Consider the following 21931-nt stretch of genomic DNA (forward strand, 5'->3'; position numbering starts at 1 on the left):
CAACAGGTACATGAAAAGACGCTCAGCATCACCAATCATCAGGAAAACGTAAATCAAAACCACAATGTAGTGTCACCTCACACCTGTTAGAATGGCTGTTATCAACAAGACGAGATAACAAGTGTTGGTGACGATGTGGAGAAAAGGGAACCCTTGTGCACTGTTGGTGGGATTGCAGATTGGTGCAGCCACTATGGAAAAGAGTATGGAGGTTCCAAAAAGAAAAAGAACGAAAGAAAAAAGAAAATAACTGCCACATGACTCAGCAATCCCAATCGTACTTCTGGGTATTTATTCAGAAAAGTTGAAGTCAGGATCTGGAGGAGGTCCCTGCCCTCCCAAGTTCATTGCAGAATTACTCACAATTGCCAAGACATGGAAGCCACCTAAAGGTCTCCCAACAGAAAATGGACAAACAAAATGCAGTATTTACATTAAGTGGAATATTATTCAGCCATAGAAGAAAGAACGCGTGCAGTTGAAGACGATGTGGATGGACCAAGAGGACACTGTCTTCACCCACCGAAGCTCAGCTCAGATGCCGCCTCTGTCAGAGCCCTTGTCACCCTTGCAAGAGGAGTCAGTGGCTTCTTCTTTCTTCCCCCCAACACATTAGCTTCCAAAATTTACATTCACACATCAGTTTTTAAAAAGCTCTACTGTTATAACGAATATTTTCCAGACACTGTGTTAGGCCATTGAAGCAGTTGGTCCTTCTCATCACTTCTTTACAGCTCTCTTGGTAATAAGAATGTAAACCCTTCTTGGAAGGTGTTTCTACTATTGACATTGGTGTTTTCCGCAGCCCTTACCATAGGAGGTGTCAGCAACGTGCGTTGTTTACATGAAGGAGATTTGGCACCATTATTACAGGGTGACTGTAGAGGATTTCATTACAGCGGTTATGCTCTATGAATACTTGCACATATACGTTTTATAGGAGGAATGCACTGAAAGTGACGACTTGAGTTGGAGCCAAGTTCAGGATCTTGCTATCGTGAGGGATATGGAACAAAAGCGCAGATGTGCACTTTTACAGATGACAAATATATGGAGTCTGGAAACCATAGGAGACGTAGCTGTAATGAGAATACTAAATGCGAAAGCTAATTTTATACACTTACACATTGCTGAGGGCCAGTTCGCAGAAGGAAGAGCCGGAATATAAATGATAAGAAGAATCAAACAAAGAGATCACTGCAGTGTATTCAGATGCATGACGTCCTTTCTGAAAACCTTTGAGGGGACGCTGGCGATTGCCCAGCAGCTCCTTCACTCACTGGTGATGCTGACACGGTCCCGGCCTTGCGCCAACACCAGCAGCCCCGAGGTCCTCTCCCTGCAGTGGTCACTCAGATGCTGTTCTGAGCGCACGAAGCACAATGGAGGTCAAACCCCATGCAGAGAGAGTGTTGCAGTAATGCGGTTTTACAGCGAAGGCTTCAAAGCCTGTCCGTGCAGAAACAGATGAAGTGGGATCCAGAACATGAGGATTGTAAATCTCACTCTGATGCTGGTTATGTTTGGTCTTAGATAAGCCACCACACCTTCTCTCTGCCTTGGTTTCCTTCCCTGAGCCCCTCCCTTTCTCTGTCCCCCAGAGTCCCATTTGACAGGATTCCTGATCTGTCGGACAGATCGCAAGCCCCATCCCTGGATTTGTGAGAGGAGCTCTGATTTTCAGTTTCCCTATTTTGAGGAGCAAAAGGCTGTAGTGAGAGTGTGTGAGCAGCCTGTGTAGGCGTGAGTTCCCCTCCCTGCCGCCACTTGCTCAGGGGTCTCAGAAACATGGACCCTCAGGGAAGAGGGTTACTTCCAGCTGGGTCACCTTTGTTCTTTCTCTCATTACTCTTTACCTTGACAAAATAGGCGTACAGTTCCCTTACTTATCTCCAAGTCCCGCCCCCTTTTTACAAAATGGAAAAAAAATCTCAGCATCAATGTAGAAAACTGTTAGCTTGATTTTAAAATATGTTTAGCCCTGCAGAGCTGCTTCCACAGAATAGCCTTGGTTCTGAAAGCATCTGATGTAGTGAAGGCCAAATTGCAATGTTAACGTAGAAGCTCTCGCAGTGCCTGTAAACCGGAGTCGCCTGGGTTTCCCTGGGGAACTAGTTAGTTTGGTGAACTGTTTGTCCAGTTGGTACAAATTCATAATGAATAATCCCTCTGATATCAAAAAAGGTTAGCAACATCATTTTGACTCTTGATTTGGACTGATAGAACTTTTTTGGTCGTGGAGAATTGGCTGACTTCCGTTGTGCACTTTCACACTTTATTTCAGGGTGGTATTGGCACACCTATGTTTTATCACCAGTGATAACATCACCCAAAACATCGTCTTGCCTCTCCAAAAGGTCTTGGCAAACTTCCACTCTCCTTTGCTTTTGTTCATCGGTGAGCTCCTTCGGGACCATTTTTGCACATAACTTTCTCATGCCTAGATTTTCAGTTAAGATTTCCAAACTGTTTCTCTATCGATGTTTACTTGGTCTGCTATGCTTCTTACAGTCAGCCAATGATTTTGACACAAAATTTGATGAATTTTGCAATGTTTTCATCAATTCTGCTCATCAGTTCTGCCCACCCTGACCTCTCTTCGTCAGTGACGCATTCTCTCCCCTCAGGAAACCATCTAATCCATTTATACACTGCCATTTTCCTCATGGCATTATCCCCGTAAACTTGGACTAACATGTCCCTGATTTCACTTCCACTCTTGCCAAGTTTAACAAGAAATTTAATGTTTGTTCGTTGCTCTAATTCAAGCTCAGACATTCTCACGACGGCACACAAAAACACACAACAACAATAATGAACACCACTCGGCAAGGCAAGGCTACATGTCGACATGAACACAGCTGTGAGACACTGATATCCCAAGGTTATGAAACCTCACTGAGCGGTTTGTACAGTGGTGCCAAAGGAAGCGCCCGCCCCTCAGGCTGCCCTGCTTTGTGGTCAGTGGCCAGCCCCCTCAGGTGTGCACTGTGCTGGGGGTCCATGTGCCTCACGACTGCTTCCTTCCCCAGGAAGCTCCCTGCTCCCTTCCCCACCCTGATCCTGAAATCCTCGTCGGCACCACTGTCCTTTGTTGTGTGCCATCCTGTGACTGGACTGCATCCCCCTGGGATGGAGAACGGTGCAGGGAGGGCCTGCTCGTCCCCCTGGGATGGAGAACGGTGCAGGGAGGGCCTGCTCGTCCCCCTGGGATGGAGAACGGTGCAGGGAGGGCCTGCTCGTCCCCCTGGGATGGAGAACGGTGCAGGGAGGGCCTGCTCGTCCCCCTGGGATGGAGAACGGTGCAGGGAGGGCCTGCTCGTCCCCCTGGGATGGAGAACGGTGCAGGGAGGGCCTGCTCGTCCCCCTGGGATGGAGAACGCTGCATGGAGGGCCTGCTCATCCCCCTGGGATGGAGAACGCTGCAGGGAGGGCCTGCTCGTCCCCCTGGGATGGAGAACGCTGCAGGGAGGGCCTGCTCGTCCCCCTGGGATGGAGAACGCTGCAGGGAGGGCCTGCTTGTCCAGGCCCATCAGCTGCTACATGGTGGGCATCTGGGTGGTGCTTGTTGACTGAATTCTCAGTTGTTGGAAGGAAGAGGAGTCAAATCGTTATTTGATCCTTGATGAAACTCGTGGACGTCTGGTGGCCAGATCTCCCCCCAAATCAGAACAGAATCAGGATGCTGTGGGATTTGGTCCGACAGTGGTGAGCTGTTGTCATACAAAAGCTGGTGGTACGTGCCTCGTGGGGTTCACGTCTCTGAAAGTGATTTGAGGACTTTCCCGCTCATGTGATGGCCTTTTTAGATGCTGTGGTCTAAGGCCCTCTCTTTGTCTATTTCTTACTTTTTAGAGAATTTCTTCATTTCACAGTGACATGGGGATGGCTGTGAAGTGAGAGTTAGTGCAATGGTGGACTTTCAGAGAAGCCCCTGGCAGTCTTCCCGTCGCCTTGAGCTCTGAGCTGAGTGGGAGGCTGCATTCCAGGGCTGTTAGGATCCCCCGTGGGCCCTGGGAGAGGAACTGCAGAGCGTGTGCGCCTCTTCAGAAGCTTATGTTTAAATATTTACTCTGTGTAAAATCTGTAAATTATAGGGACTGGAAAGCCAGTGCCAAATGAAAAGCTGTGGCCCCTGAATTATTTAGGAGCGAGTGCCGGGGAAGGGCAGCCTCACGATTCTCAGGCCGCACGGGGCAGGGCCCTCGGAGGCCGGTCATCCGGGGACAGGAGCTCTCCACGGCTGGGAGGTGACTGCGTCAGCTTCTCTCCCCCGCTGCTGCTGCTGTGATGGAGGTCTTCATTCTGTGTTGGCATGTCGCTGGCACCCCGGGGCTCTCCGTATAGAGGGAACGTCTTTGGTGCCTCGTGTGCTTACAGGTGACGTGATGTGAGGTGCAGATCTGGGACTGCCGGTGTCGGGAACAGGTCACTCGTCCAGGAAATTCACACATTTCTCTGCTCCTATTTGGCTTCGGGAAACGGGTGTCCGAGCTGGATCACCTCCCGTGGCTCCTGGCTGTGTCCCTGAGGAGTCAGCGGTTGTGGGTGCTGCAAGCTGCCTTCTGAAGAAGCACACGCACGTGTACAAGCTCCCGCGGCACAGAGCTTCCGCCTCAGCTTACGGACTGAGGACACGTGTCGGGGAGCACCCCCCACGGGGTCTGGAACGTAGGGCATGCTAACCACAGGGCAGCCGGTCGTTTCGTCGCTGAGACAGGGGACCCAATGGACTCTCGCCTCCTCGACTAAAACCCTAGAAGAACGACACACACCCAGGACGTGTGCGAAAATGAAGGGTCATAGATTCATAGCAGGGACAGAGGGACAGAAAGCAAATATTAGTGCACTGTTTGCAGTCTTTTAGCCGTGAGTCTAACGATTTAAAGTAAGAACAACCTGATCAAAATAAAGATGCAACCACGGTCGTTTAAGATGTTATTGTTAAACTCACCACAACAGCGTACGCGCTTTCCACTGCAGAGCGAGCACACGGCCTTCACCTCCAGCCAGTCTCCTTCCCACCGGACAGATACACTCCTTGGAAGCTCAGGAGCGTGTGCTGAACGGGGGTCAGGAGATGCTGGTGGGAGAATGGGGGAGGGGCGCCCAAGGCTGCGGTCCTGATAGCATCCAGACATGACCCAGAGCTCTATGGGGGTTTCGACATGACCATGGGCCGATTTCCGTGTGCTTGTGGGCACTGCCCTTCTCACAGCACGTAAGGACTGAGGCCCGAGAGCCGCCCCTTCCTACCTGGGAGCCCCTCCACAGTATCAGGCAGACACGAGACGGGAGTGGAGTGACAAGGACGAGGCAGCACTCTGCAGTCAGCAATGGGTGTGACAGCGCTGGTGTCTCGAGTGGGGCAGAGGAGAGCGTGGGCGTTGCGGGCCTCACTGTGAAGAGCGTATGTGTCCAGACAAAGAACATGGACTCATGTTTTCTTTCCGTGTCATTGTGGAAATTCTCCAGGGCTGCTGGCAGGAGGGTCGGTGATACTGGGGAGAGGCGACTGACAGGTGATGTAAGTTAGGGTGGCCCAGGCCTGGTGCTGTGCAGAGGCAGTGGTGACAGAACTGGCAACTTCGTACATGTGTGGGGTGAAGAAGAGGAGAGAGGGACGACTGACCCATGCGTCTGCTGACTGGGAGGCCGGTGGGATGTTAACGGTCGTGGGCAGGACGCTGGTGGGCTGAGCACAGGGCACTGGGTCTGTGGGGTCAGAGGTACAGGAAACATGCAGTCCATCAGGGGAGGCCTGACACCCACGGAGAGTGGAGGATGCAGGGAGAAGCGAGCTCAGGGTGGGCTCCGGTGTGCCCCCCCCCCGCCCCCCGGCCTGTGTTTCTTCCAGGTGAGGCAAGGAGTCCAGCAAAGGGAGGCATTCTGCTTCACCCCAGCTGGGCGATTGCAGATTCATTCCAGCATGAACCTCTGGAATTAGTGCAGACTCACAGGCAATGCCCTTACTTGGATGCCACCACACTTCCAGGGTCCCAGGCCACCCTCACTTCTGAGCACCTGGCTGTCACTCTGAGGGTTCCCAGAGTGCATTCCCCCAGGAAAGCATTCTGCTCACAATTCCAGTGCAGGATGTGAGTCAGGAGATCAGCCAAGTTCAGACACATGGGGCCAGGACTGGGAGGATGCAGGCGCCGTGCCCTCTTGTCCTGGAGCTCATAGATCACCAGCTACATGGTTGGACCCGGCCTTCAGCCCTCTCTGCCCCCAGGTCAGGTTGTCCCTAAGTTCTAACCCTCTCACCATGGGCTTTTTCATACTTTTTTAACGTGCCTTTTGGGACCAACTTCTCTCTCTTAGATATGATAGATTAGGTTCACTTCCTGTGCTCCATGATAATTATTTAGTTATCTGAAGACACTTTCATGCTCCCTCCTGTCTCTGGTGTGTGTGTGTGTGTGTGTATTTAGGTTAACCAGGTCCAGTAGTCTTCTGTGTTCTTAATATAATTTCCAGATCTTTACTCAGCCAAGTGCATTTTCTGAATGTTTTCTCATCTAGAATGCTTTCATTCCCGTGTGCAATCTGGAGCAGTTCACAGCGTGGCACGCATACCCCACCACCTCCAGCTCCCAGGGGCACACTTGCCACATCTGTGTGGGTCCCACACTTGTAGAAGCACGGTTGCAAGCCCGTCAGGGTCTGTGCAGCCTCCTGACAGGGCCTGCTGATGCTGGGCTGCTTGTCACGGGCAGGGCTTCCTGTGACGCAGCACTTCAGCTGGAAAGAATGAGGGTTGGCAGACAGCGCAAGGAGGCGGGTGGAAGTCAAGTTCAGGGAAGGAAAGACGTAGGAGAAACAGGTGGGCCGTGGGTCCCAACAGGTGAGGGGTCGATACCATGCAGCTCACTTCATGACGAATGTGTAGATCAAGTGTGGGACCAGGAAGCCACACAGCAGGCCCTCGGCACACACTGGGAGCCTGCAGGAGCCATCTGGGCGATATTAATTCATAATCAAAGAAATTGTTCTGGAAAACTCGATGAGGACGTGGAGAACCAATAGTCTCATTATTCTTTCCGCTGTGACAGAACTTGTGTCAGTGTGGCCGGGTCCACAAAGGAGAAGCAAAAGGCTGGCATAGCTGGAGAGGGAAGGGGAGCAGGTGGCAAATGGCAGGAAGTCAGGGTGCCTGGTGGCAGAAACGTTGGGTTCTTGGAGTACTGTAGTCTCTCCGTGCTCCATACCTTTTAATTTATTTGTGTTTACTTACACCCCCATGGTGTTTCTGTAAAGATTTCATGTGCCCTCACCAGGGAAGGCAAAGCGCAGACGACAGGCTAATTGAATGAGCCAGAGGAGAAGGGAAGTGTCCGCCTGTCGCAGGAGACGGAGCCAGGAAGTTGTGCTTGGTGTGACGGCCTCCACTCACAGCCCACACTCCGTGTAAACGTTTGGAACAAGCGATCAGAAAAGGGAGAACTGCATAGTCTCCCAGTTGACAATGGATGAAAGACAGGGCGCTGCCTGCAGTTACAGAGTCCTTCTTGAGACAGAATTGAGTGGGACTTGCTGGGGTGGGGAGAGTACCCCTGTGATGTCAGAGACAGCCGTCAGGATATAGTCCTTTCAATTGATAAGTTGATGACAATTTCTCCATGTCGGCTGCTGACATTACACTAATGCACGAGCTCAAAAAAGAAAACAAAGCAGCACAAACAAATCAGAAAATGGAGTGGGACCAATGGAACGTTCCCATCTTCTGCCCAGACGTGGCGTGATCTGCAGGTGGACCTCTGGGGATTGGCGTGGATTCCGTGACATCGTCTCATTTCCGTACTGTTCCTTAGCCTTTCTGAGTCGGATTTCTCACCATGAAATATGGATGATGTGTTTCTTGGGCCACAACGGTGCTTCTAAGGACCAGACAGTCGAGTGTGGTCACACATGAGCACGGGCTGGCTGCAGAATGTGTGCTGGGTATGTGTCAGCCCTGTGAGGCTAGGATGGCGACAGAGGTCCCAGCAGAAACGGGCCGGCTCGCAGTAGGGCTGCCATTCCTGGGCGTCAGTGGGCCAGCCTGGTGACGCCAGCCGAGATCCCTCACGGGCCTGGCTTGGAGGTGGGCTGCCTGCCGGCTGTGCAGTTAGAGGCTGTGGGCTCACATTTCAATCTGTCGTTTGCAGGAATAACGCTGTACAGCCACCCGTACGGAGGGGCCTTGCTGAACGAGGACAAGATGTGAGTAGAAGGGGTGTGGGGGGACGAGTCCAACTCTATGCAGGGACATCTCTGGGTTGTTTCGGGGGCGGGGTGGGGTGATCCCTTTTCTGCACTTGCCCTGAGTGACGTTGGCACATACAGTCGGTGGCACAAGACCGGGGCATTCTTTGCAAAGTGCAAGGACAGTGGTCATTAAAAGAGGAGGGGCACTGACCGAGCTTAAAACGGATGAGCATGTTTCTATGTAGAACTGGTTCCAGGGGGGTGATTTCCCCGAAGCCCATGGGACCCCCCACAGCTTCCAGGTACCGTTTCTGGTTAAAGTGCTAACCAGCGTTCGTACGTAGTGGCTTCTTGATGATGTGTCTGGCAGGACTTGTCCCAGCCCAGGTGGAGCGGTGGTTGGTGATGGCCGCTGCTCCAGGGGCCGGTCCTCATTGTCTTCTGAGGTGAAGCGCGTCTGCCTCTCCTCCTCTCCCCATCTCCTGCTGTCACACAGTTTCTAACTTTTACTTAGAAGTGGGTGATAAGTACAGCTATTGCTTATGGATTACCTGCGACCTGCCGACCGAGCCGTAGACTCCAGTCTGGTTGGTGATGGTCTCTCCTCAAGTGTCTTGATGAGCGAGAGGGCCATGCCCTCAGCCCGCGTGCCGGGCTGGGGCTCAGTTCCGCACGCATGGTCTTCATGGCTCTTGCCCATGGCTCGTTCTTACTACCAGGACGAGGCCATGTCCTTGCCTCACCTCTGACGAGCTCTTCTGTTTGCCTGCAGCCTGGAGAGCATCCGCCAGTGCGGCGTCGCGCTCTGCATCGTGCTCGGCTTCTCCATCCTGTCTGCGTCCATCGCGAGCTCCGCAGTGAGGGACCGGGTAACTGGAGCCAAGAGGTTGCAGCACATAAGTGGCCTGGGCTACGGAACGTACTGGTTCGCTAACTTCCTGTATGACATGGTAGGATTTGGGGAGAATATCCTGCCTGCCCCATGCCAGGGTCTCTCTAAGTGTGCGTGTGGGCGTTCTTTTTTGGGGAGGGGCTTGCAAGGAGGGCCACGCTTCCAGGGCCCCAGGGGCCCCAGAGCACCCCCTCTTCTCTGCAGGCCTTCGTTTGTCATCCCTTTACCCCTCCTGCTCACTGGCCCCTCTTCCCCTGTGGGTCGGGCGGGGAGGGTCTTCTTCTGGTTGGTGGTTCCTTCTCTTTCAGCCCATCACCCCCTGTCCGTCCTGTCCAGCCAGTCAGTTAACAGGTGGATTTGAGGCTCTGCGTAGTCAGGGTCTGTCCTGCAGGAGATGGCTTCGGGCGGCCGTGCTGTTTGCTGTGGGCTGTAACAGCATCAGCTCAGGGCGTGAGCAGCAGACACTCATCTCTCACATCCTGGAGCGGGATGTCCGAGATACAGGTGTGGGCCGGCGGGTCCCGCCTGAGGCCTCTCCTGGGCGTGCAGACGCCATCCTCTCCCCGTGTCCTCACGTGGGCGTCCCTCTGTGTGCGTCTGTGTCCCAGTCTCCTCAAAAGGACACCAGTCACATGGGATCAGGACCCACTTGTCCTCAGTTTACCTTCATCACCCTCCTAAAGGCCCCGCTCCAAGTGCAGTCACAGTCTCAGGCCCTGGGCTTCACCATGTGCGTTTGGGGCATAAGTCAGCCCCAAACTATGACTCTTCAGGGCTGATTCCACTGCTGCAACACGTGTGATGTACAAAATAGGAAACCTATTTAGGCAGAAGTTGAAATGCAAACTTGACGACAGGCAGACCAGTGACACACAGGCTGTGTGATGTAACAGCCCCCCCCCCCCTTTTATCTCCTCAGCTCTTTTACTTGGTTTCCGTCGGCCTGTGTGTCGCTGTCATTGTGGCCTTTCAGTTAACAGCGTTTACTTTCCGTGAAAACTTAGCAGCCACGGCACTCCTGCTGGCACTTTTCGGGTATGTGATGAGAAACGCGGCCGCAGAATTACGGTTTGTTTTCCGGGAGAGGACACCCCTGGGGTGGCTCGGAGCCTGCTGTCGGCTCCATGATTTTCTCTCTTTTCAAGCAATTATGTTACTTCTCCAAGAGATGCTGCACAAACAAGCTGGGGAAGATGCTGAAAGCCCGGGGAGGACGGGTGGGGACACGCGGGACGGGGTGGCACTGGGCAGTCTGAGAGGCCTCCAGCTGTTTGACAGACTCGTGCCTTTGGAAACCGACATGCTGTTGTTCTCTCTGACATTAATCGGGCTTGGATATGTCACCCAGCGAGCACTGAAATTGCCTTTGCAGAGTTTCTCCAGAAGCCCTATGTCGGGTGTATGTCTCCTCTCCTACGATTTCAGTCGTTTAGAAATGATTTCTCCAACTTTCATCACTTTTGATCTCAGAGGAAAACAGCAAAGGCAGAAAGTCACCTTATAAGTTTGTCATTTATACGCACTGACCGGCCTCATGGCGAGTGGCCCCGAGTCACACCCCCTGTGGCTTCTTGTGTGCCTTGCTAAGCGTCGGGGAAATAGTTGCTCGTAGGAGGGAGAAGAATTAACGTGCTAATTTATTAAATTCACGGGCATTTTTTTTTTAAACAAAACAGTCTTTTTATTCACACTAAAGATTACAAGTGAAATGAATTTTACACAAACCCCAGTTATATCAGTGACCCAGGTATTCAAAGCAATTAGGGGACAGAGTTTAACGTAAACAAGTATAGGTGACTATTAGATGGATAGGTACGTTGATGGATGGATGGAGAGGAAAAGAGGGAGGAAGGGAGGGAGGGAAGTAGAGCGTGAGAGAGGCACACACAGACCTTTTTAGGGAATAGTGATACTGCCACTCACTCACTCTGTGGCCTTGGAAATGTCAGTTACTGTCTCCACGCCTCAGTTTCTTTTCTCCTGTTCTGTTGCTGTGAAGATTATATTAGAGTTCATACACACCTCATGTACAGTGACCGGCAGAAGTTCCCACTAAATTAATGTTGGCTGTTACTGTTACTGTTAGAATTATCTTACCGTAGAGGATGTCATGTCTGCAGCTATGAAGCCTCTAGAGAGACATGCTTAGCGTCCGTACGTGCATGTGTGGGTTCTAGTTCTGAGGACATGCTTTGATTTCAGGGCATTGATCCCATTGACTGGATAGTGTTGTCATGGCTCCTTACATTGTGAGTAAAGTAGACGTAGCCACACGGCATTTTTGAACTTGAGGGTTGCAGATTTCAAACCTCAAGGCAAAACAGACAGAATTGAATGGTTGGAAGCTCTTAAGGAACAGGCTTTGGGGAGTTTCCAGTGACCTTGTTTTGCTTGCACGCGTACCTTTAAGAGTCTGAATTACGCTAAGAATACTCCCACGTGCGTGACTACAGCATTTCCACGACAATTTCAGGAGGTTCACAGATCTCTTGAAGGGGTGACAACCTTGGGAGGCGATCTCAGGTTACAGGGGCCGAGAACACCTGGGAAGGTAAAGACTGTGTTGGAGGTCAGGCTGATCCAGGGAGAAGAGCCCAGGGAGGCCAGGAGCGGGGTGACGTCCGGGGGACTGTGGACTAGTTCAGGTTTGAGCGGTGGTTCTTCTTGGGAGCCAGCTAGGCTGGGACTCTGAGCCGGTGACCCCCCTGCAGGAGGGGGCGGGGCCCTGTGTGGACCCACCATGTCCCCTGCACCCCGGCTCCCCCCTCTTGTCCCCACGTGGACCTGGAGGGGCAGGGAGGATGGCAAGAATCTCAGGAAGGCTGAACCCAGAAGGAGCTGAACCCCAAGAACATGGCCAGGCATTGAATGGGGCGGTTTAACGGTTTGAAATCTGAAAAAGTTAGCGTCTCAGAAGAGACAACAGAAAAAATGACCAGGAAAAATTTTCTTCATTTTCTTCTCTCTCTCTGTAGCAAGGGAAATTTAATACTTAAGCTGTGGTGGTGAGAATTAGCATCAAAAATAAAAAAACAACACCTAAAAATGTCAGAAAGAGAAAAGAATCTAGCTCTTCTAAAATTGAAACTCTAAGAACATACTTGGTGGTACTTAGCACCAGCGGGTGTGCAGACCAGGTCGCAGGACCCCGTCTGGCGTCTTGTTGGAAAATTCATGCAGTGTGGGGGAGGGGCCTGTTTTCAAGCAGAGGAAAACCCATAAATTCCCGAATAATCTTGAATAGTATGCCAATATCTAGCAAATTCTAAAATCATTGAAAAGATACTATGTTTTTATAAGAGTGAAGATTGTTAAAAGCTACCACAGCTTTCACTGAAAAAATAGTCTGCTCTATAAGCCAATTTAATTGCTTTCTTAAAAAAAAAAAAAAAAAAGACAGGGAGACTAGCGCTGCCAGTATGTTGATTTGAACCTAGTACTTGAAAGGTATGTGAACATGTGGTAACAATGCTTAGCTGTTTAAAACCACACTCAAAGGTGGATCGTTGACGTAGCGAGAGGAGCCCTGTGGGGGCACCACTGGGGTCTGTGTCTTTGTCTCTTTTTCACTTAAATGACGCTTGACCTGCCCTTCAGATACTTACGTGACATAACCCAATACAGAAGCCTTCCGTGACAAGTAAGCACGTCCACCCTCTGAACAGCCTCAGTGGAGCAGAGACCAGTGGTGAGGCCGTCACTGGCCCTCGCATGCACACTGGGTGTCTGGCCTTCCTCGCAGGACAGGGGGCTGGTAGGGACGTGCTGCTCCGAGGAGGTGATGACCTTGGTGGGCTTATGCCAGACCAGCCACATGAGATGCTCTGTGAGCTGTTGGTACCCAAACGCCCCTGACTACCACGTTGCGAAACTGAGCAGAGAGTTGGCTGGGTACTGTGATTTAAAAGGAACCGAGAATGACCTGGTCCTTTGCATCGGAGCTTGCGAAGACCAACATGGTTATCTTCAGCTGTGATAAGGCTGTCACATGGAGAGGAAAAGCAGCTCGTCACATGTCATTCTGTATAGCGTTTGGAGCAGTAGCGATGCAGAGGTCCCCAAGTTAGAGACCTTCGGGGAGAGAGGCCTCTGGTTCACTGTAAGGAGTTCATGGCAGGTACAGTCCCCTCCAAACACTTGGCTCAAAACCTCCTAACTTAGATTTCAGTTACAAAAGTACTTGCCACACTAGTGTTTGCTTGTAGCCACACGAGGGAGGGTGGCACTTGATTTGTGCCTGGAAGGGACAGTAAAGTTGAGAGAGAATCGGGGTGTGGTGCACGTGCGCACGTGGTGATTCGCCTGCTCTCTGTGCTGCTTTATTTCAGACAGACGTGTTGACAGTTGAGAGCACCAAGAAGTCATGACTTGCTTCTTTGGTAGTTAATTTAAATTTAGTTGTTAATGATAGTTTCATTATTTGGCACCACAACTATTAAAGAACAATTGCTCCACTGAGCTCACCTGTGTCTTGTAGACTCACAGTGTTTAAGGTGGAACCACTAAGCCACTCTAACAAATGCTGACAAGTCCACCGTGAGTGGGCAGAGAGCATGTGGGTCCATATGGGACACTTGTGAGACAGGCTGTGATTTAAAGTAAGTGACTTCTCTGCTACTTGGGACCCAGATGAAGTACCATGTCCTTTCATGGGGCACGGGTATTGGGACAGAGAGAAGCTGAGCGAAGCGGGTCACGACTGAAAGCTGGCTCGAGGACATAGAGAGGGAAAGGAGAGAGGTTTTTATGTGGGGACGTGGAGGGCGTTTCCTTAGATCTTGATGTCATCAGAAACTCGCAGGGTGCCTCTTACTCCCCAGCTTGGGGTGACATGGAAATGAACCCCATTGGCAGCTTTACATTCGCCTCAGCAGTAGAACCTCCGTCCAGGTATCTAGCCTTGTTAATCCCTTGGCTCCGTTTGTGAAACGGGGTCCTAGCTCCGCCTTCCAGGTGGTCAGACCGAGTGTGAGAAGGATTAGGGAGCACGTGGCATCACTGGGTGGTGCCCGGCACGCACTTTGGAAAGGAAGCTTTTTGTTTTTATCTTCACGTGTTGTTTTCACACAGCTCGGCAGCCATGTCCCGGTAGCATGTAGTCCTCACTGCGACAAACAGCTGTAATTCCTGCTTGACTGGCGCGGTCAGAGCCAGGGGCACAGCCCAGGACGCCCCGTAGGGAGGAGCGGGGGGATGTCCGCTGACCGTCTCACACGGCCGAGCTGCAAGTCCAGTCCCACAGGTGCCATGACCCAGGTTCTGACCCTCTCCAGTGCTGTAGGGTCCCCAGAAAACTGTTCTCTAAGTGAGGAAAAGTGGGTAGGCCTACAGCCTCGTCTGCAATTCAGGCTTCATACAGATCAAGGTTACAGGGCTACAAGCGTGAGTTTTCACCTGACTTTTCAGATACGCAACTCTTCCGTGGATGTACCTGATGTCCAGAGCCTTCTCCAGCCCGGATGTCGCTTTCGTCTCCTACATCTCGGCGAACTTCATCTTCGGCCTGTGCACCATGCTGATGACCACCATGCCCCGCTTACTGGCCATCGTGTCCCGAGCTCAGGTCAGTGAGCCCCGCCTGGCCTCGCGAGGCCTCCAGCAAGAGGTGCTGGACAGGGCTGGTCTGTTGCTTTTCCAACTGAAATGGGATGGAAATGTGCTAGTGGTATCCGCCATCTTGAACCTCCCGAAAGACAAACTGACTCTCGTTAACAAAAACCTCTGTGCCATCATGAGAGCCACGCCCAGGCAGTCTAGTCTGTAATGTTTATGACATGACGCATTCACTGTGTGTATTGCCTGTAATGTTATGATGATTTTGCTCCCGGAGATTGTGGGTCGTCCTGGCTTTTAATACTGATCCTGTTGCTTGGATTCATTATTGAACTTGAACATAAGGAGAGAAAGACTGTCAGATGTGAGTCAACTTCTCCTGCTACCCCCAGCGCTTCCTGGGTCTTTCTGGGCGAAGCCCCTTAAAGTAGCCACACTGAGTGTAACCGTCAGACAGTGGGCGGCGTCTCAGTGCATCTGCTACAAAGGCTGCATCCCTTGCTGGCGAGACCTCATGCTCGGGGGCCAGAATCTGGGCCAGAATCCGGGGCAGGGGGTGGCCCGGCCTAGGTGTGGCCTGGACATGTGAACCTGCCCCTGGAGACTTTGCTTCCTTACTGGTAACAGTGTATTTCCCAGTACCTTGTCCATTTATTGGGAGAATGAAATGCAAAAAGGTTCAGTAAAACGGGGAGCACAGAGTATTTTGCAGAAAGCACCTAGTGGACAATGATTAACATTGTAATAATTTTAACCTCATTATGAAATAAAACTGGTCTTCATAAAGCACCAATGCTAAAGACAGTAAACAAGTTTATAGGAGGTGCTGAATTTTTACGTGTATTCAATTTAGAAATTATGTTGTTCAAATACACAGCTTGTCTTTTTGTGCTGTTCTGTTTTCTCTGCGATTACATACTGTTTGATCTATTTCCAGCTCCTCCCTTATTTTTCATTGTTCTTGTAACAGCACTTCATTCTGACAGGTTTAACGATGACAACTACATAGATTTAGCAATTACTGTACACTAAGTATTAAGTAGGCATTCTACACAGCTGCTACTATTACCCACTCAATTAAAACTAGTGCCACCTGTGACTATTACTGTTACGTACATGGCTTAGCCTGGGCTGCTGACACACGCCACAGACCGGGCGCCCTAAACAGCAGACGTGTGTTTCTCACAGTTCTGGGGCTGCAAGTCCAAGATCAAGGTGCCTGTAGATTCAGGTGAAGCCTCTCTGGCTGGCACGTGGCTACCTTCCCAGTGTGTCCTCATGGGAAGCTCCGAGGTGTCTTCCCGTTCTCCTAAAGGACGCTAATCCCATGATGGCGCCACCCTCGTGCCTCCATTGAATCCTACTCACCTCCCAATACCCACATGTGAATTGTAGGTCTCAGGTATCCAGTCCATAGCATTCCACCCCTGACTTCCCCCAAATGCATGACCTTCTCACATGAAAAATACATTCATTCCACCTGACAGTCCCCAAAGCCTTAGCTCATTTCAGCATCAACTCTAAAGTCCAAAATGTCATGGAAATCTCATCTAAATCAGGTGTGGGTGACTGAGGTATGATTCACCCTGAGGCAAAATCCCTCTCGGCTGTGAACCTGTGAAGCAGTTGAGTCATGTGCTTCCAAGTGGGAGGGTGGGGCAGGCATGGCACAGACACCCGCGTTCCATAGAGAGATGTTGGAAGGAAGACGGTGAGGGGACCCCAGCAGGGTCCAGTTCTGAGAGCGTATGGCTGCTCAGTTGGATGGTCCCCTTTGGTCTGCTGCCCTCTGGCCTGTCATCAAGCGGCTGGGCCTGTGAGGACCTGGGATGCAGGGACACAGGGACATGGCAGTTGTGAGGGGTGTTTCATTGGACTTCTTTGCTCTTCCTTTTCCTGCACAGAATTTACAGGACATCTACGACGTCCTCAAGTGGGTCTTTACCATTTTCCCTCAGTTCTGCCTGGGCCAAGGCCTGATAGAACTGTGCTACAACCAGATCCAGTACGACCTGACACACAGCTTTGGCGTCGATCCCTACGTGAGTCCCTTTGAGATGAGCTTCCTGGGCTGGATCTTCGTGCAGCTGGCCTTGCAGGGCTCGGTTCTTCTCCTCCTCAGGGTTCTCCTGCACTGGGACCTGGTGCGGAGCTGCAGGTGGGTCCTGGAGCGGCTCCGACTTCTGAACGAAGAGGAGAGACCTCCCTCCCGGAGGCTACAAGAAACGTGTCTGCTGGGCGCTCACAGTTCTGATGAGTTAGGCTTTGTGTTGCTTTCCTTGTTTTCTGTTCTTGATGGGGATGAGTCATGGACATGAGGGAGAATGTCAGAAGATAAGGCGCCGACCTGTGAGATAATTGTCCCCGTGACTTAAGTGTCTCAGTGAATTTTCCCCTTTCAAATGGCTCGATTTCCCTTTCACTTTGATGGAAGCACTGAGGTGAATTTGGATGATAACGTAATTTATGTTTGGGGTGCAATGGCTTAACTCCTAGAAGCAGGAATGCGTGGAAACCCAGTGCCGACACCCACTGGGCCTCGCAGACCCTGTTGTGTTTACGCCATCTTCTCTGTGTCAGGCGAGGACAAGCCTCAGCACGACAGCATGTGTGTGAATATAGATCTTGCACGTGCTCTGTACGTGTGCGTGTGTGTAGGTCTTCCAGGCAGGATTCACGTGGCCCTGCAAGGATGTCTGAAAGGTCAGCCGACACAGACAAGGAAGGAATGCACTTTCTTGTGTAGGGTCCACAGCGGTCCCTCCGTGACCCGTGGGGCCTGAATCCATGACTTGTTCTTTCCACGTGAGGGAACCTCCATGGAGAAATTTCTAATTAGGACTATTTTTAGTAGGTTTAGGAGAACCTACTGAAAGTTATAAAGATACACTATTGATATTTTTTATTGGTCCTCTTAGAGAATCATCCCCTTTCAGTCATTTCACGATCTGTTTCCTTGGTGTGTGGTGTTGGACCCCACAGAGTGCTCTGTTCGTGGGTGGACGCCTAATCACTAGTTAAAAGTGGGGCACAACAGGAAGGGGCATCTTACGCTGCCGTGATGCCGGCGTCACTCCCTCGTAGCCCCTTTCACCTGCTCATGGGGAGAGAATGGGCCACACTCACTCTGGAAGGGATTTCAGTATCTGCCTGAGATTGGAATAGAATCCTGAGGGCCTTTTAAACATAATTGATTCTGTGATCCGCCCTCCCTGGTTGATGTTTTAAAACTGCTGCAGAATCCCACTGGGCAGGCCTCAGGCGGCTCTGTTCTCCCGCAGCATGAAAGATTTTCCTTAAGAAGACTTTCTTTAACTTGTATCACCCTTACTTTGTAGAGTTTAAGTTAAACCGTGTTCTAGAAGAACATCTCTGTACCCACGGCAAATAGTCAGTATTTGTTGTTCTTTGTCAACATGGAGATTACAGAGCCGGGAGGTTACTCTAATTTAGACGCTGGTTGCCTCCCACTCTCTTACATATGACGGTCACCGTGGTGGTGTCACCAGGTTAATTTCTTTTTACAATTTACAATCCACATCTAAGCAAGCTGCTGACCGTTGCCTGAAGGACAAAGCCCAAGGTGTGTGACCAGGCTCCTCAGGTCGGGCACCTCGTGCTCCGGGAAGCTCTCGTGACGCACCTGGTCACCAGCCTGGTCTGGCCATCTGCCAGGACTGACCTGTCCCCCTCCTGGCATCTCCCCCTGTCCCCTTGCTGCCTCGCAGAGCTGACTGTTGCCATTACAGCCTGTCTTTCTCCAGCAGGGTGTGTCGGTGTTGGTTTACAGTGTCTATATGTTCCTTGCTCTGCTTGGCTATAAGTCCTTCATGCAGGAAATCGTGTCCACTGTCTTAGCTGCATCAGGCAAAGTGTAGGGGGGCCCGGCCGTTCCTGCCTGTCCAGCTACACAGTGTCCACGACCAGCGCCGGCTGCTGGCCTCAGTGCCAACAAGTGAGCCCACCACGTCGCTTCCGTTCTCCGGGCACTGCCCGTCCTGTGGTCATGCCGCTGGCCTTGCTTGTCTGTAAGAACCCAGGTCTCCACAGGGTCTAAGCCCCGGTGGCGTGCCCGTCGGCGTGGGCGTCAGCAGTCATGTCGGTACGACACCAACTCAGTGGTCTGATCCCATTTAATGATTCACATGTCAGTGTGTTACCGTTTACAGGGAAATTGAAATTTACTTGGAAGTTAAAATGCACCAGATTGAAAATCATAGAAAAATTGAAAACTGAGCAGCTCCGATTTTGAGTGGATACGTTAGAGCTGGACGTGACTTTGTGTTCCGCTGACAGATGCGTACTAGCCATGCCGTGCAGGCCACGGCTTACTGTGCAGTCCTTGCCACAGTCCGACATGCACTGCAGAATTGTGACGTCCGGGTGCTTTTATGGACAGTCTGATTTATTAAATGACCTATTGGCTAAAATTGCTTAGACAATTTAATTCCTTACAATTAATTCTGTGATAAATTCTTTTTCCGTCTAGCACGGAGTCTGGCATGATTTTATCTTTCATACAGTTGAAAAGTGGTTCTAGTTTGGGGTCTGTGCTCACTGTCTTCAGGAACATGACCGTTCCCTTTACGTCAGTGGAGGGACAGTGATTCTTTTTTTTTTTTTTTTTTTTTTTAAGCTCAGGGAGGGCCCTGCTAGGGCCGCTACTGGCCCTTGTCTCAGACCTTCCCAAGGGACATGGGACAGTGATTCTTGCTGGTCGTCAGTGGTCAGGCCGGCAGAGCTAGGGGGTGTGGCCCAGAGCTGACACTGGAGTCCCAAGGTCATCCCTTCTGTTTGGACAGGTCTCTGACCTTCCTCTCTCTCTGGATTCTTCTCGCCCGATTCCCCCGGTGTGAATGAACTCTGACTTTGTCTTCCCAGGGGCCACTCTGCCATCCAAGGCACAGTCACGTCTTGTAAGGACACAGATGTTGAGAAAGAGCAAACGAGGGTGTTGAAAGGACGAACCAGTGGGGACCTCCTCGTGTTATGCAACCTGAGTAAAAGCTACCGGAGCTTTTTCAAGAGGACCGCTGCTGTGCAAGACATAAGTGTGGGCATCAGGAGGGGCGAGGTGAGAAGTGCCTAGTTCTGCCCTTTTGGCTGCAAACCTGTGTAACTCTAGTTATTGATCTGCTGGTGTTATTCTCAGAAGATCTGAAGTCAGTGCTCAGAGCAGCCTTCAAATTTCAGGACTGTCTGCAAAATCAGTAGGCACCCTCTTGGCTCTTTCTCTAGTGAGAACTTTGCTGATTGAGGGATGGGCTTTATTCTGTTTCATAATTTTAAAATTTCATGTGCTTGGGGAGATTTACTGATTGTGTGGGCTGTGGGTGACTTTTTACTGAGTGCCAATACTTTATGAATCCAGTTAGCTCAGGAAACCACTGCTGCCTCTTACTTAGAGTTCATGAGTCTTTAAATGGCCAGTTAAGCCCATCTAGTGAAATGCTGTCCTGGATAGTAAAGAAGGTGACACACCATAGCCGTAGCTCAGATGCTTTGCTCCATGGATGTGGCATTAATCCGAGAAGAAATGTTTAATCAGAACTGACAGAAACCCTGGAAATGTTCCTGATTTGTGCTTAATTGCATAAGGAAATCAGCTCCAGAAATGATTACTTTCATTAACTGTTAAAAGTAAGAGAGAACCTTGCACTCATGTTGTTCCAAGCTCCTGAGAAATTCAAGGTAGGTTATATCGTGACTGGCAGCCATGAGCTGCCGCAAGGGGACAGCAGGTGCTCCCATGTGAGTGTTTGGTGGTGCAGAGGAGCCAGGAGACCTCTAAAGTGACCGGGGGACATCCTGACACTGTCCGTGGTTGAGCAGGACAGGGTGTTAACTAGAGCTTGTCCTGTGGTTTGTTTGTACTCAATGGCAAGGCTAGCTATGCAACCTCTGCCATCTATCCAGCTGTTCTTACTGTGGCTCCAGACATCAGCTCTACGCCACGGGGTACGACAAGGCTTGGAAAGTTCGTGGAGAGATGCTCCAGGTCCCTGAACCGACCACGATGTCATGTACATGTGGGTTCCAATCACTGGCTCGTCATGAGCATCACGACGGAAAAGGGCACCTCACAGGTAGCAGAAAGCAAGTGCTGTTTCTGATATAATTTTGATTTTATTGTTTAACTTGTTTTCTCCTCTCAGTGCTTTGGACTCCTGGGGGTGAACGGAGCTGGGAAGAGCACCACATTCAAAATGCTGACTGGGGACATCCCTCCGAGCTCAGGACATGCCATCATCAGGACTCCCACGGGGTAAAATCCAGATGTCATCCTGTTTGTTGCCTGTAGAGTTGGTAGTGGAGCCAGAAAACCCCCGCATGCCCTTGGTCTGCGGAGCAAAATCTGGAGACATCATTTCCCCCAAGTGTACCTTCAGTACCGCTCCTCAGAAGGCAGCAAAGAGTCTGTGAACGCGAATGACGTGAGCTCAGTATGTGTGGCCATGGCAGAGGCTCAGGCCACGACAGCAGAAGCAGGCAGTCTGACCTCCCTTGGAGGCCACACACGTGGCAGGTATTTGCTCGCTGCCTGTATCCCTCGGGTGGGCAGGGGACAGCCAGTACCTGGTCCTTCTTGCTTCACCATCGGATACAGCTTCCAAGGTCCTGAATGTCCCGCGGCCTGAGGTGGCCAGAGGGGCTGGCTGGTTTCCATCCAGCCACCTGGGCCTCCTCTTTCGGGCAGTACTGCTGTTTTCTAGCTCGTCCTCCACAGGTCATCATGTGTGTCCCCATATGGATGTCCCATGTCCACTCTGCACCCCACACTTCTTTCCTTTTATGGTTTGTTCGTTTATTTTGTTCTTTAGAGTCCACATGTAAGTGAGATCATATGGTGTTTGTCTTTCTCTGACTTATTAATTTAGCATTCACACACATCAGTATATTTTACAGTTCTTTTTCTCTTCACATATTTATAATCATAAATGAAATATTTTTGATCATTGATCTGACAAAACTTTATTTTGTCATGGATTTAAATCTTTCTTGTTTGCTAAATTTTATATAGTATTTTAAATTTATGATTCATAAGGAAAATGAGTTTGTTGTTGAAATCTGTCATTTCTAATCCTTACTATTAAGTTAGTTTTATTTTTGTTATCTTTTGACAATTTATATTTTCTTACAAAACTCAGCTGAAAAATTTTAACTACTTTGTCATAGAGGTATAATTATCATCATAAGATTTGCATTTTCATTCTAGCCTTATACCTGTGTGCTTGTGATTTTTTCCCCATAAAATTATCTTTGTGCTTTTCAGACTTTGACTATTTTACTTCAAAA

At 50.6% G+C, this 21931-nt stretch overlaps 1 protein-coding gene and 1 non-coding gene across 3 annotated transcripts in view; one reads left to right on the forward strand and one right to left on the reverse strand.

Moving 5' to 3' along the window:
* ABCA13 (ATP binding cassette subfamily A member 13) overlaps nt 1-21931 on the forward strand; it is a 195550-nt gene that overhangs the window by 129821 nt on the left and 43798 nt on the right. For both annotated transcript variants that reach the window (XM_088797636.1, XM_074341068.2), the window contains 7 exons: nt 8151-8205; nt 8963-9140; nt 10002-10117; nt 14489-14645; nt 16540-16793; nt 19517-19709; nt 20791-20900. In XM_088797636.1, coding sequence (XP_088653762.1) covers nt 8151-8205; nt 8963-9140; nt 10002-10117; nt 14489-14645; nt 16540-16793; nt 19517-19709; nt 20791-20900 — 1063 coding nt within the window. The remainder of the gene's footprint in view (nt 1-8150; nt 8206-8962; nt 9141-10001; nt 10118-14488; nt 14646-16539; nt 16794-19516; nt 19710-20790; nt 20901-21931) is intronic.
* On the reverse strand, nt 19165-19404 carry LOC148758316 (Nuclear RNase P). The gene has a single exon (XR_016021229.1).

The sequence above is a fragment of the Rhinolophus sinicus genome, chromosome 4 (genome assembly GCF_057876585.1).
Source record: "Rhinolophus sinicus isolate RSI-liver-muscle chromosome 4, RSI-T2T, whole genome shotgun sequence".
NCBI lineage: Eukaryota > Metazoa > Chordata > Mammalia > Chiroptera > Rhinolophidae > Rhinolophus > Rhinolophus sinicus.